The sequence below is a fragment of the Amblyomma mixtum genome, chromosome 5 (genome assembly GCF_055824585.1).
Source record: "Amblyomma mixtum isolate Tamu chromosome 5, ASM5582458v1, whole genome shotgun sequence".
NCBI lineage: Eukaryota > Metazoa > Arthropoda > Arachnida > Ixodida > Ixodidae > Amblyomma > Amblyomma mixtum.
In genome coordinates this window covers 74603341-74618402 of record NC_143016.1, presented here as the reverse complement: position 1 = coordinate 74618402, position 15062 = coordinate 74603341, and the positions used below count along the sequence as shown (strand labels likewise).

At 46.7% G+C, this 15062-nt stretch overlaps 1 protein-coding gene across 3 annotated transcripts in view; it reads right to left on the bottom strand.

The window, feature by feature from the left end:
- Positions 1-7154: 7154 nt before the first annotated feature.
- The window catches only part of LOC149342685 (multiple C2 and transmembrane domain-containing protein-like), a 214882-nt gene continuing 206974 nt past the window's right edge, over positions 7155-15062 (bottom strand). For all 3 annotated transcript variants that reach the window (XM_089545157.1, XM_089545158.1, XM_089545159.1), the window contains exons 20-21: positions 14809-14906; positions 7155-12348 (exon numbers count right to left, since the gene is read on the bottom strand). In XM_089545157.1, coding sequence (XP_089401283.1) covers positions 12271-12348; positions 14809-14906 — 176 coding nt within the window. In that variant the 3' untranslated portion in view covers positions 7155-12270. The remainder of the gene's footprint in view (positions 12349-14808; positions 14907-15062) is intronic.

Sequence of the window (15062 nt, the reverse complement as noted above, 5' to 3'; positions counted from 1 at the left end):
ATGGTCGCTACAACGCACCTTTCCAAGGACCTCCCAATCCTACAAGACACTATGGTGAGCGCACAGTAAAAGTATATTTCATTATAGTCTCACCATTGGGGCTCTTCCAAGCCCAGTACCTATTCTATCGTTTGCGGAAGAAGGCATTCGTGATCCTTAAATTATTTCTCTCTGTGAACTCTACTAATAACTACCCCCTGCTATTCCTAAAACCTACACCATAGTCGCCCATTTTCTGGTCTCCAGCCTGCTTCTTGCCTACCTTGCATTGAAGTTACCCATAAGTACAGCATTGTGTTTTAACTCGCTCATTGCTGATTCCACGTCTTCATCGAAGCTTTCGACGATCTGGTCATCATGGATGGATCTAGGCGCGCAGGCCTGCACCATCTTTAATATGTGCCGTCTTTGTCACAAGTAGCCAGGCTGCATGGTTTGCTTCTAGCTTGTATAGTGGAGCCCTTGTCGCTTTCCTAAAGATCAAAAGTTGTCGGAAGGTAAGAAGACCCCCAGACCTTACCTTTAATGACCATTTTAGCTCCAGGGAAGCTGTAAGGGCTACACTGTACGAGCTAGACGCAAACCATGCAGCCTGGTTACTTTTGACAAAGACTGTACCTATTATAAAGCTTAATTAAGGTAACTACCACCCCACTCGTTAATACTATAAAGCTCCTCTATGTTGTCAGGTATATCCTGATTGCAGTAACACAGAAAGCCGAGCTAATTGGTAGGACGTTATGTGGAAACAGCGCGAAACACAGTGGACCCGTCGTCCCGTCTTCTTGTCCGCTGTGTTTCGCGCTGTTTCTACAGAATATCCTGATTGATGAGAAATCCCACACATATTTCTTGTCTGCCCGTTAATCCACGACAGCATAGCTCGTACTTTCACTTTAGCACTGTATATGCCTCATATACCCTTCTAACCTCACTAAGCACTATGATACCCCATGTAATCTTCGCTAGTACAGTCTTTGTCGAAAGTTTAGAGCCCAAGGGGTTTGCTTCTAAGCCTCGCAGTGGGACTCCTGTAACATTCGTGGTAGTCCTACCCATTAGAGGAGGCAGGACCAAAAATCTTCTTACCTTCAGCAAATTTGGAGCGCTGGAGATTCATTACGAACCAGACAGTGTTGCTCAAAAGAAAACCCCCTGGGATCCAAATTTTTGACAAAGGCTGTACCTCGAACAACACAGCTAGACTAGCCTCACCGAATAAGGTTCTAGAAAGAAACGTGGCAAGGTTCAGTTTCCAATGCCGACCTGTCCGGAGCCAGAGGTTCTTAGCACCGTCAACTGTGTCACAGGTCTGAGCGCTGCGTTGGTCATTTACTTCGCAGCCTCTGAGGACTGCCAGCCGAGGATCAACTGGTGTACTCATCCCAGTCAGCACACCCCAAGCATACCCGTTAGTCACGTTTGTACGCTGCTGGTCTGCTCTTTTCGGTTCAAGATTATTTTACTAATACAAAGAACAGCGGTTCGTAGTGTGCTCCGAGCAATACAATGCAATTACCAACTGACATGTTTAAAACTGAACACGTAGCTGGTAGTGAAAGATGATGATGATGTCCTCAGGCTTAGTGGCGCATACCCACGGCGGGGGATAAGCCAGGGTGGATAGCGGATACAAACACACTCATGTAAAAGGAGCGGTGAAAGCTAAAGCCCGTCCCAGCTGTCTCTTCATCTTCAGTTGTCCCTTAAGCAAATTCGTTGCTCTGCTAAAGCTGCGAACGAAACAAAAAAAATTCTTGCTCTTTGAATGTAAGGCTTTGTTGTTGTATTCAGCGCATAATGTTCGGAATAAAACAACAGTTCCGCAGCAGTGTGTCTCTATAAGAGCAAACAGCTACTTTTTTTTTACGTTATTGTCTTTATTCATTTGTTCTTTGCTGGACACTGTTTTAATAAGCCATAAACAACGACAGAGGGCAGAAAAGCGAGAAAATGACGTTCATTTAGACCTCTTTGTTGATGCCAAGTCCTGACCTGCCAACTTCGACAGAAATAACACTGCCATTGGCATATGCCTGAAAATTTATTTAAGAGGAAAGTTCGTGATGTTCTGAGCAGAATTCTCGCCTTCACGGCATTCTCTGCCCAAGCACAAGACAAGACAAAAGGGCAGTAAAAATTGCGAACTGAACAGCAAGTATTTATTTGTTAAAGGTGGCGCGCAGACTGGCGTAGAGCGTTAAATTCGCATTGTTTTCGGCAGACGAGCAGCGCAAGTAAAATAAAAATCAAAAAAGGGCAGTGCGATTAGGCAGCTAGGAAGCAGGCAATATTTTCATAATAGTGCCACGTATCACTATAGTGGCCGCTCGTTCGCGCTCGAGGCCGCAGGAAAGGGGTGTTATCATTTTTGTTTGTGACGCGAGAAGCGACTGGACTAATCTCGATTCATCACAGTCATGAAGAGCTGCATTTACGTGTTTCCAGATTACTGTAGTGATCTTTAACTGTTATCTCGAAGTTTCCTTGCCGGTTTTAAATTGAGCGATGCCGCGAGCGGCGGGCATTCGTAGTTCGACGACTGACGAGCACGTTTGTTGCTTACGCCGCCGCCGAGTGATTCAGTTCTTTTGTGGACGCAAGTCAGCCCAAATAAAGCGCATTGTTTCCAAGTTTTGTTGGTGTCTTCCTGACCGCTGGACTGCCGTCACTACAACGTGACAATAGAATGCGTCGACATGCGAAGGGGAAAGGGAAAGGAGCAGATGGAAATACCTTCTAAATGTCCAACTTCCAAGCGGGAAAAAATCTATGCTGCTCTATGAGAAACAGCGCAACTAGAAAGCGCTTACTGTCCTTTTTCCAGTGTGTGCATTTTATAGCTGCGCGTTGCCATGATTGAAGTATTTCGTTTTTATCCTTCTTGCAAAAATAAGCTACGGGAAAGCAGTCGTTCCGGCTTTCTAATCGCATCTGCCGCGACTTCCAACAGATTCACGTCACTACAGCCCAGGTGGGTGTAGTGCAACATTCCGTGCTACTGGTAGCCGCTTTTAAGTGGTTTTCCAGAACACTAGACGTGTGGCCATGCAGTTGCCAAGCCATGCAATCAAGCGTTCTAAAAGCTTTAAGAAGCAACAAAAAAATTGGAGCGGACACAAGTTCCGCCTTAAGAGTACGGCGCGAAAGTGTAATGGGTTAATTGATGCCCATTTGTGCGGAACTGGCCATTTTCGACTTTACAGTAATAGATCAGTGGGAGTGAGCATACCACTCCTGGTGCAGTGGTGCAGCGGTTAAGTTATGCGCCCCTATCCTGCGATGGTAGGTGCTGCCACTGGTGAGCCTTGTGCGACCCAGGGTGCTCTACTGATAACCGATGCTCCGTAAGAGTAACGGAATGGATCAGGGCGCGGTAGATAGTTAGGTAGGCGGATGAGATTAAGCAGCTTGCGGGGATTGGGTGGCCGAAGCTGGCACAGGACAGGTTAGCTAGAGAGATGCGTCAGAGGCCTTTGCCCAGCAGTGGGCAAAGCCATTCTGATTATGATGAGTCAATAACAAGTGCCACCTCCCACTGTAGTCAGTTAATTTGCTCACAATCCGGTAATCAAGCTGGGATGACGCCACAATGTCACATGACCTAGGTGGCCCACATTGTCGCTCACGGCGCCGACGACGACGACACCGGATTTTCTGCACAACGTAAGCCTTAAAGCTATCGCGTTAAATCTAGCCCTCTTATTTCTTGAATTCTTTATAACGTCGTCTATGCAACCATAGGAGTCTCAACACATAGGCCACCGCAAACGATTTGGTAACGTCCTGAGAAATTCCGAAGAGCATTTCAGGTCGCCATTGCGGCGTGATAATCATGTGCCCGCTTTGCTGCACATGAAGGTCTTGAAAATAGTTCATGGACGGCCGCCCTTCTTCATACCTTCCTGATGCACCACCATGGCGTTGCACGCTTGGAGTCGTACCAAAAAGTGCTAGTTATGAGAAGGTGGAAAAAACTGATCTCGGCACGCAACCTTGAAAGACGCCGTCGGCTGCTTTCATGCATGCAGAAGTTCCGCACGTGCTGTGCGAATCTGCAAACACAACGATTAGGGCGCAAGAATCGCTCGTTTAGTACGTAGCACCCATCGCATGTGCCTTGAGTGATACGAGGAAGGTAGAAGTGACTGACCAACTTAGATTTCTGTTTACAAGCCACGCATTAAGTTGGGCTTTTCAGTAAAACAATGAACCCAATAAAATAATTTTACGCCATGAGCTTGTGAGGAGTCGTGTAATATACATGACTTATGATCATTCGTATGTAGCGCCCACATCCGTTCCTGCATGCCTGCAAGTCTCCAGGGCAAAAATAACTATTTTCATTCATTAACTGCTTCTTAAACTGAACGTTGTGGAAGAAAATAAAATGATTGGCTCGTTCCATCACAAGCAAAAACCACTGTAACCACTGGGTTGTAACCCCTAGCATAGCCATTGTGATCCATACAGCGGTGACACAAGAGGAGAACAGGCTTTTTATCTTTGGCAGGAGTTAAAGTTTTGAGGAGTTTTGAAAACTGCAGGAGGAATACACTCAGGTACCACCGCAACGTTACAAGAATGTTACTTATTGGTTCTGGTCAAACCTTAATACATTGTTCTTAACATTCTTCGTCTCTAACGTTTCTGAAATGTTAGAAATAAACGTTGGAATAACGTTGTGCTAGCCTTAATTACGCATTAAACAACATAAATACAACTTCCTCTAAAATAGTAGAGTAACCTTGCAAGAGAATTACAGACCTGCCAACTGTGAAAGTGCACAACGTTAACGCTTAGCAGGTTTTAACAATGAGTTCGACACTACGGTTCTGTACACTACAACAAATACAGCAACTCTCCTTCGGACAGATGCCACGGAGAGTATAGCTACTATTGAATGATATCCCATGAGGGACAGTGCATGGTAAATGGGTCGAAAGTAAACTTTTCAAACAAAATACTTAGACTGTGCATGCAATATTTAGCAGGTACAATCTAAGAGATTTATTGCAAAGTACTGCGGATTGAAGAATATCTATACTGTAAGAATAGTAGGAAAAATTCTTACACACATTGTTGGAAATATATTTTTAATGTTGCTTTAAACGAATTATTTCAACATTAGAGCAACAATTAAAGCACAGCATTAACATAATGTTTATATTCAATGTTAAACTAAGGTTTATGGTGCAACGGATTAAATTGATTTGTTAACTTTTAACATAAAATTAACGTTTCAATATCACGTGAAAAATTACTGCAACTTAAATAAACTTATACCGCTATTTTTATGTTCAGCGCGTCTTAGTATATATTCTATGCCCAACCGCGGCAGGCAGTCATACCTCAAACCCCACCCCGTGATCCCGAGAGCAAAAGCGCGATGGTCGACATAGGCGGACAGTGCTCTTGGGAGCAAAGGAATGTGAGAACGTGCTGACAAAGGCGGCATTTGTTCCTACAGAACCAATGACGCCTGCTAACGACAGCCGAGATGATGTTGCTCGGAAAGACTTCACTAGAGAGTCAGCCATGCCTGGTTCACCATATACGTTACGGGCGAACGTTCGCACAAGCCAAACTGGCCGAGAAATGCTCCGAAACCGGACGGAGGGAGCTCACGAGATTGGTAGTCGTCCATTTGAAAGCTCTCTTTGAGTTAAATGGTTATTTTGGCCTGCGTATTGAAGCATGCAAATCTAATGTGGTTGTACGGACACCTTCCATAAACTTAACGGCGAATGTACACACACAATGATAGAGACATATTCGTGAGGCATTCACATGTGCCTTATACTCTACTCATAACTATACTTGGCGCACAGTTTGCGCTACCACGAAGTCAACGGCTGACTCTTACCGATTACGGACGATGAAGAGGCCCCATCATTACTTTCCTCCCGCCCGGCGCATACTTTTCTTTCACGCGTCTACGTTGTCGCGTACCACTAACTTTCTTCCGCCATAGGTCTGGTATGGCGGTCTCCACTTGGTGCCCGTTCTGTGCTGAACCCGAAAAGATAGATAATTTCTTGTAGTCCTACCGACGCTTCTCCTCTTTACGGAGGTTTCGGCTAGAACTGCCGTTTCAACAGCTCCGCCATTCAACGGGTCATTTTACGCACGAAACGGCTCCCATCCTGAAATTCTTCTGAATTCCCATTTCTATGAGATGGGATTCTCGACAACACGAAACAAAATGAACAACAATCGCGGTCAAAACTTTGGTATGTGGAATGATGCTCCCCTCGACCCTTGTTCATTTTGTTTTGTAGTATGTGAACAGAAGAGTTATATGCAGCTAGCTAAAACTAGCTATATTCAACGGCCAGTACTTCGCTGGCTTAGTGTGAAGGCAAACTAATGGTTTAATTTATTAGTTTATGGGGTTTAACGTCCCAAAGCGACTGAGGCTATGAGAGACGCCGTAGTGAAGGGCTCCGGAAATTTCGACCACCTGGGGTTCTTTAACGTGCACTGACATCGCACAGTACACGGGCCTCTAGAATTTCTCCTCCAAAGAAATTCCAGCCGCCGCGGCCGGGATCGAACCCGCGTCTTTCGGGTCAGCAGCCGAGCACCATAACCGCTGAGCCACCGCGGCGGCCGAAGGCAAACTAACCGATGGTCGCTAAGCGTAAAGAGAACGAAAGCGTAGCAGGAGGCGGCAGAAAGAAAAGTACACGGATGAGATTAAGAAGTTTGGGGGGATAGGGTGGCTGCCGCTGGACAGGACAGTGTTGATGGAGAGATATGGGAGAGGCCATTGACCTGCAGTGGATGTAGTCATTCTGATGATGACGATGATGACTTCGCTGGCCACATCCAGAGGAAGGTATGATGCAAATGTCGGTTCATCAATGCGTAGAATTTAGAGGGGACCAGAAAATGCTGTACAACATTAGCGTCACTTCGAAATGATCAAGGATGAGCCAGCTAGCGCCGGAAGCAACCCACACGAGACTGCGCCGACACTGGGTTGCGGAGGACGAGTGTACAGTCAGTAGTCCGTCTAGCTCTGTAGGATCAGATCACGTACGAAGCAGAATTAATGCAGAGTAACGCAGCACTGCAGTAATCCAAGCTACGAGCCCAAACGCGGCTTCTATCAGAAGAGGTGTATGATAAGTCCAATAGACACAAAAAGCTCCAGTCAAAAAGCATTTAATTCAGACTCTGGAATGTCAAGTCAACATACGTCTTCATAAGAGAGTACAACAGCCGTATTTTACAGGAGCGTTGTGATGCTTTTCACAACCGCGTGCACTTGATCATATTCTTTTTATCGCAGCCCGCGGCACAATGCGAGCAAACCCATGAGCGACTCACCTGTGGCAAGAACCGGCCTGCGAAATAACAAAAATAAGCGCTATGCAGATAATCTCTTCAAGATCTACACAGGATGGCAACAAAGAACACATGAGCGTAATGATATGTAAAACAGTAAGACGCTTATGTACAGGGGCATGCGTCTACACATGAACACGCAGTTTGCATTTGAGAATGAGCACAGAACGAAGATAAACACAAAACAGGCAGCGTATCATGACTGCGTCGCGTAAAACACAAGGCGATGCATCCTTCAACATTCATACCAAGAATGCGTCACTTCTTTAACAAGTTGAGAACAACACGGGACACATTCCGGTACTATTGTAATGAAGACAGCGGGAACCACATAGTTTGCACCAACAAGGGGCGCATCCTCGTGAAAGCATGCCAAATGTTTTCGAAAATGACACATGAGCTACTTTCCTTTTCGACGCCAAAGTAAATATGACAGTGTAAATTTATACCACGCGGCATAAACCGCAAAGAAATAGAACACAACCCAAGCGGGTCAGTGTAGCATATTTGGGCACAGTTGGCTCCCATTATACTACAAGGTGACTTATCACCTGACAGTGATGTAGTTTACTTTTGATTTCTGAGTGGCACTGGGACAACGCGTGTTTGTTTCCAGGAGTGGGCAACGTGTCTGAATTTCACGTAATCTATGCACTGCTGTGAATCGAGTCCATGAATGGCCTGCATCGCTCCAAAAGAAAGATATGCAACACCCCACTTCGTTACAATTCATATGGCACAAAACTGTGGCCACTAGCGTTGTCATACACACACGAATGGGCTGATGCAGTGTCGAAGATGTATCGTGTTAAAGTACTCGATTAGTTTTGCTTGGCTGCAGTTGTTTTCTCCTCCGTTACGGGAGTGAAAGCCACACAGGACTAACTGGCAATGCATCACGAGGATGCGGCATCCGAGGCGCCCAAGTTTTGCAAAGCGCCGCTTTACACAACCACGTACACACACGCACACATGTACACAGATCACAAACACAGACGGTAATACATACGCATAGTTGAAAAAGGCACGCGTGTTCGATCAAATCCAGCGTCAATGGAGTTTGCTGGACCAGCAAAGAGCAGAGGAGAGAGTGTTGCACAGCCTCGGGCGAGAAGGAAGAGAAAGGCGTAAAAATAAGCGGTTCGGAGCTGTCTTAAGTACAAAGTGCGTCCGACGCTCTCGACAATGCGATGCATTCACAGATGTACACAGTATTCACAGGCAGGCACATTCCTGCCTCTATGACGAAAGTGCAGCGCTTTCTGGAACGCGTGGGACAGGTTCATTGTGCTTGCATTATGCCCAAATATGCTTATTGCAATAGGCATCACGAAAGTGACTTATCGCAACTGACAGCACTCCAGTGATGTCAACTGAACAACAACTAGTTCGATCAGCCGCCCTCGTGAAGCTTATCGAAAGTCCAGCAGTAAGTCACGTCTAGCCATGAGAGACTTATAGTAGCGGGAATCTATTGCTCCGCAAGAGCTAACTTGAGGACTTCGCGAAGTCTTCCTTTTTCCCGTCTAAAGCACAGACTACTCTAGTAAGGCAGTCGCCTTTCGAATATAAAAGATTGCTCATCGGCAGCACCAAATTTTCTGTGGAAAGGTTTTGTAGAATTCCAGAATTTGGGTGATATCGCTAACACTAATGGCAAACAATGGCAGTGGAATAAAAAAGAATCAGGAGTCCATGCCATTGCTACAAAAACACTCAGTCAATTTCAAAATTACACACAAGAATCCATGCAAGCACTTAAGCGCTTGGTTCACTATCGCGGGAAAAACATCGCACGTGTCCCAGATCGCGCTGCACTTCACAAATTATGCTATACGAAACATGAGATTGAATGCCTCTGAGGTACGTTGGCAGCAGGAAATTCACAATGAGAGCGCTCCGTAACCACTTTGAATCTTTGACTAGATTCTATGCAGACACCACCGTTTCTCCACAGATTCAGCTAAACATAACTACGGTCTGACGGGATGTCTGCTCAAAGAGATGCCTTTATCCTGCAGATGCTGCAGATAAGGACTAGATGACTGGCAATATGCGTTTCTTTCCTTCGAGGGAAAGCTGTAGCGATGCAGATCTAGTCTAGTGTAAGAACGAAGCAGCCGCCAGCTACTTTTAACCGAACGTTAAATGAGAGTAGGGTGGCTGCAAAAAAAGGAGTGTCTGGCAGGAGAAACGCGCAAACGATTAAACGTAACAGACGGATGTGTCATGCTCAGCTTTACTTCGGCATCAAAAGCCCATCAGATTGAAGTTGCAGAGGCTGACGTGTCCTTCAACATCTTTCTACACAGAAGGAACGTTGCAAGCGACTCTGGCAGTGTAAATGTTGCGGTAGAGTCCCACTCTTTCGACAGGCAATTATGTAGGAACGTAACAGTGTGCTTCGAAAGAAAACCTCTGTGCAAGACACTCATGCACACTTCTGAGGCATCCAAAAAGGAGTTTTCATTGCTGGAGTAGTTATTACACGTATTAGCAAAATCGATTATTATATACTTCAGCGGAATACATTCAATGGGGCTCTGTGTCTGTACAGCAATGAGAGGTTGATAAAGATGAGCATGGCACAATCACAAAAACGTCAAGGATATCAAGGCAAGTATCTGAAACGACAAAGCTAAGTGAAAAAACCTTTCACACCTGGCTATAGAAATGGTTCATATAAACAAAAAAATGCCGTCAGGAGTTCCTTTCCTTCAGGATCAAAGAACGCTTATTCCATGAACAGGCGCCAGCAATGTAAAAGGGAACACATAGTTCATTCCCAAGACCTCAATTTATTTTATGTCAGCGTGGAACTTATGAGGAAACTAAGGAAGTTATGCACTGAGATGGAAACCTACTTAGAAAAAGTTTGCTGAATGCTAACAAAGAGTTTCCTTTTGCAAGGCTTGTTGTGCCTGTACGCCCCGTGACACTTCCCGACATCGTCGCCTCTTATTATGGCATAATAGCCAGCTAAAAACGGAAAACGTTCTTGCTCCTTTGTTATGCACCACTTAAAGTGACCCATCTTGGCTGGATGGTGCAAAACACAAAATAAAAACATAAAAATGACAAACAAGGAATACGACGCCCTCCAACACATTGACGGTAAGATGATCACGGATGTGAGTGCTGTAACGTCTTTGGCACCGTGCAGTGTATGACGAAGTTATGTACACACATTCCAACAAAGTCGTCAACGTCGCTCTCAGGTTTTTTGGCCAATGTTATTGCGCACATGGTATTTCACGCTATGCGTGGAAATGAACAGCCGAGCGGGCTTGCGGAATGATTTCCTTGCACAGTCCACAATACATGAATATCAGCACACATCAGTTCGCAAAAGAAACGCAGGCATAGATGTACTGCAGTCGCCAGTTAATACCGCGACTCAAAATAAGTGCACTGAAGCTGATAAACTTTCAGCAAGAAACCGTGTACAACGAAAATGGAGAGAGGCCATTTGCATACTGATCACATACACGTAATGAAGGTAGCGTAAATGGCGTGTCCAGGACACCCTCGCTGTCCAGTCAACTCTCAACAGTAGGATACATGTATACCACACCTAATAATTGGCACGGTAAAAGCGCCGTTGCACTAATGCAGCAACGGACCCTAATGTCATGTGCCAACGACACACTGCTTCCATCCGAAGCCACCTGACCACACAACAAAGCTACAAGTATGCGTCTGCACATGCAACACAGATGTGCCAACATTGCATTCCGCCGATTACAAGCAAGCATCAAAACAGCACCATTGCAACTCGTTGAGACGGGAACATCCCTGGCACAACAGGATATTTATCACTGAGAAAGCAATGACTAACTCGCCTGAAACGCGCCCATGGCGCCTTCGAAACCAATTTCGGCAGCTGACGAACGACCTTTCAAAGGAGCGTAATTTGTTCACTAAGGCCGCTGACGCGAACGATGAGCGCCTTCGCTCCTTCTCAGAAGCATCGAAGTGAATCAGAAAACGGCGCATTTTTCATCAATCTTGAGATTCCTAGGACCAGGTAAATATTTTTCTCAACAATAGCTAGCACACCTTACTGAAGAACTAAGCAAGTGGCATTCACAGAGCAACTTACTTGCATTGAACTCAATCTGAAGAGTCTCAGTGAACAGCTGTTACCCCTGTAGTTCAGCAACGTGGCAGCGCGAAGAAAGCGCATTTATTCGGCGCCGCACGCTTTGTCTGGCTGCTCGATTGAATGTTCCCGCGTAAAAAAAAAAAGATATTTAACTTATCCGAGTGGCTCTCTGGAGGCATGAATTAGTTAGCAGCTTCGTCGTAAAACGTAATCAGGATCACACCGTACTGAGTAACAAGCACAACTTTCCAGTTACACTTTCTTTTTCAAATATTTTTGTTATATATTTTCCGGACGCACGTTGTATTCACTTTTCCATGCCAGTGGCTAGCAGACCGTGACTTGCGCAGTGTTCATACAGAAATCCACTGTTTCATTGATAGATTCGAGAAGACAACACGAAGAAAAGGGTATCAAATAATCCAATCAATTTACCTTCCTCCGTCTTAAGCTTCCGTTTTGAATCCATTTCAGCCCAGACATAAGAGCAACCGCATTTCCTCTCATGGCACGCCGTCCGTTCGGAGAAATGAGCAGCCGCTGAAATGACACTGTTGCTGCACAAGGGATTAACATGAATGCATCTCGCGATCGCGAAAGACGAGAAGGAGAGTGGAAGGGTTCGCAGTGGGGCATCGCCGGAGCGGAGTGGCCGTCCCACGGGAAGATGGCGGCTCACCACGACGACACCGGCGTCACCTGGAAGGCAGGCCGAAGGGCCAGCGCGGCAGCTGCAGGCGCCGGCGCAGGGCTTCGTTGTCCTTGATGCGAAACACGTTGAGCGAGCAGCCCTGGCGTCGGGCCGCCCACGATCAGCTGATTTTCTTCTTCTTCTTGCGCTCGGCCTCCAGGGCGGCGCTGGGCGCCGGCCGCATCTCGCGGTACATCACCTGCGTGACACGTGCCCGCGCTGATTAGCGGGCCTCGCTGCGAAGCGATAACGCCAGCGCTTCCGATGTAGCTGCGCGATATGAGTGTGTTGCTCCAACTTCAGGCACGTAGCACTTACGTACTTGCAGTCTAAATAGGTGTAAGAGCACAGACTCTAATATGTGGTTACAGAAGTGACTATCCTTTGAATGCGGTAACAACTTCGACATCCCTTATGGGATCCCTTATGGGATCCCTTATGGAATCCCATAGGGGATGTAAGGGACTAAGGCTACCATGCGCCATGCACACTACATCGTGTTTGAACCAAGGCATATAGACATAACGGAAGCTATGTCCAAGGAATGATTTTTCCATCCTTGTTATTAGTGGCTATTTATTGTTAAGAAAGTAAAGATAATTATGGAAGGAATAAATGTTGCTAGCCGCGCCATCTGCCATCGAAACCTGAAGCACCTGAGCTGCGTCTAGCGGGAATAAAAGGACAGGGACAGGACAGGGAAAGAAAGGGGGCAGCGATAGTAATAAAAGATAGGAGTGCGGAGTGCGGCGACAATATACAGTATGTACAAATACTGGTTAATCATGAGGATTCAGCAGCGCCACCTGAGAGCTAAAAGCACTGCGAGGTGGCACGGGAGATGAAGAAGTGGCGTAATGCAACCGTAAGTACCGTCAAGCCAAATATCCTGCCCACATGTCGGAACTTCGAGTCATTACGCACGCCATTATTCTCCCCGAGGGCCTATTACTATTATTACTTCTATTACTACTTCCAAGCGGCGTCAAAGCGCGTTGCTACCACTCAGGATTACGTGAATGGTAATCAAGAAATCTGCATGTGATACGGCCATGATGTGAAACGAAGCAAACCCATCAAATTACAGTCAAAGAAGAGCCAAAAGGTGAAGCCTTAAATCCACTGAAAGCCGCATGCTCAAATACTATTTTTGATTGAACTCGCATGGAATGCGCTGCTGAAATGCAGACGTGCTCAACGTGCTCGAAATATGCAATGGCGGGACGACCCCGGTCAAAACTGTCCAGCTCATTTTAGAAGCGTTCGTTTTATCATTTTATTTCTAGCACAGCTGCACGCCCAAAACAAGTAATCACCGGTTCCTTACCAGCTGCAACTTCCGCAACGTTCATACGGCTTTCCTTGTTCCCGATAGTCGCAAGGCGCGCAAACAAGCGGAAAAGCGCGAAACACGAAGACACTGAGCGAAGCTTAAATAGCTGAGGCTTTGCTTAATCTCACCGTACGCGGAGCAATCATTTCGATAATGGAAACGAAATTTACGAACCCGTAAACGTGAGCTCTCAACGTGCAATCAGCGGGGCCCCTATCAATGGCCCTTGAGATCGCAATGGTCCTTCTGGAACCTCTATCCAATTCAGCGGTGACTGAAAACCACCGCGTGACAACGCCTGACCTCAACGTGTTCGACTGTCATCACCTCAGTGAGCACTAAGGTTCTTCTTTGTGGGGATCTTGGCCCGCTCGTTCCATGTGTTTTGGCTTCCCCGTGATGCACCTTCCCTAGCCTAGTTAACTATCAAGGGAAGGAGCAGGCGTCGCAGCGACACGACCGCCACGGACGGCGTGATTGCTGCGCACGCGCGCGCGAGGGAGACGGCTCCTTTCGGCTCGGGAGCTTGGACTCGCGCTGACGTTCAGGCGCGACGCTCCGCTCTCCGCCAGCGGGGCGAGACCTCATGGGGAGGAACGTGCTCCCGCAAGTTGTCCCGTCCGGCCACGGAGTACCTCCTGCCCTAGCGTGGGCGAACATTCCCTCGTAACCTTGCTGGTGAGTCAGATCTCCTCGATTCCTTAGCATATTTTGTAGCCAGCTGGTGTTGTAGTTGTAGCAATAAATGTCTTGTTGGTGTCAGCCAGAGTGTCGTTCCTTTGTTCCTTCAGAGCAAAGTCCGCCAGGGTCGGCGTCCGCTCGGTAGCGCCCGCGATCACGAGGTGGGATTCCGGAGGTTTTGAATTGTGTAAGCCGCGGTTAAACGGAGAAAACGTATTTATCCCCCCTATGAAAACCCCACACCTTCGACGGAGATATATGCCCTCTGTTCAGTACAAAGTTTGGCTTCGGATATCCCTGTCTGAAGTTTCTACAACTCATGCATGTGGACGAACTAGCAGCAAACATTCGATGGATATCTAAATTTCATACAAAATCTGCGGCGCTGATTTCGGGTCATCAAGTCTGGTTTTGGCGATTGGATAAGCCCTCTGCACTCGTTCATTTACAAAAAAAAAGCCTAGCATTGCGCGCTGAGATGGGGACTTTTGCGGAGCACAGTATAAAAAAACGAGCGCAAGGAGGCCGTGCGCAAAGAATCTCAGCGACTGAAATTGCTGGCACAGATATTTCAAGCACGACCCGCCCAGCATGCAGACTCCCCACTGAACAGTGGGGAGTCTGCGCTTGCTCTTGACTCATTACCTTCTCTTCATTGTCAGGCACTCGGCTGAGGAAGTCCATCACTTCGTTGTTCGGAACTACGTCGGGGCTGCGCAGCTTCTTCGTAAACTTGTTTACACCTGCGCAGAACAAGACACGGGCGCCACAGTCGTTAACGATCTTCGGAGTCGCATGCAAAAGCAACGAACCGTATAACAAAATCTCGACTCCAGAAAGCTTAGCAACTTAACTTCGTCGCTAGGTGCCAATGCATATCGCTTCGCAAACCTTTACGT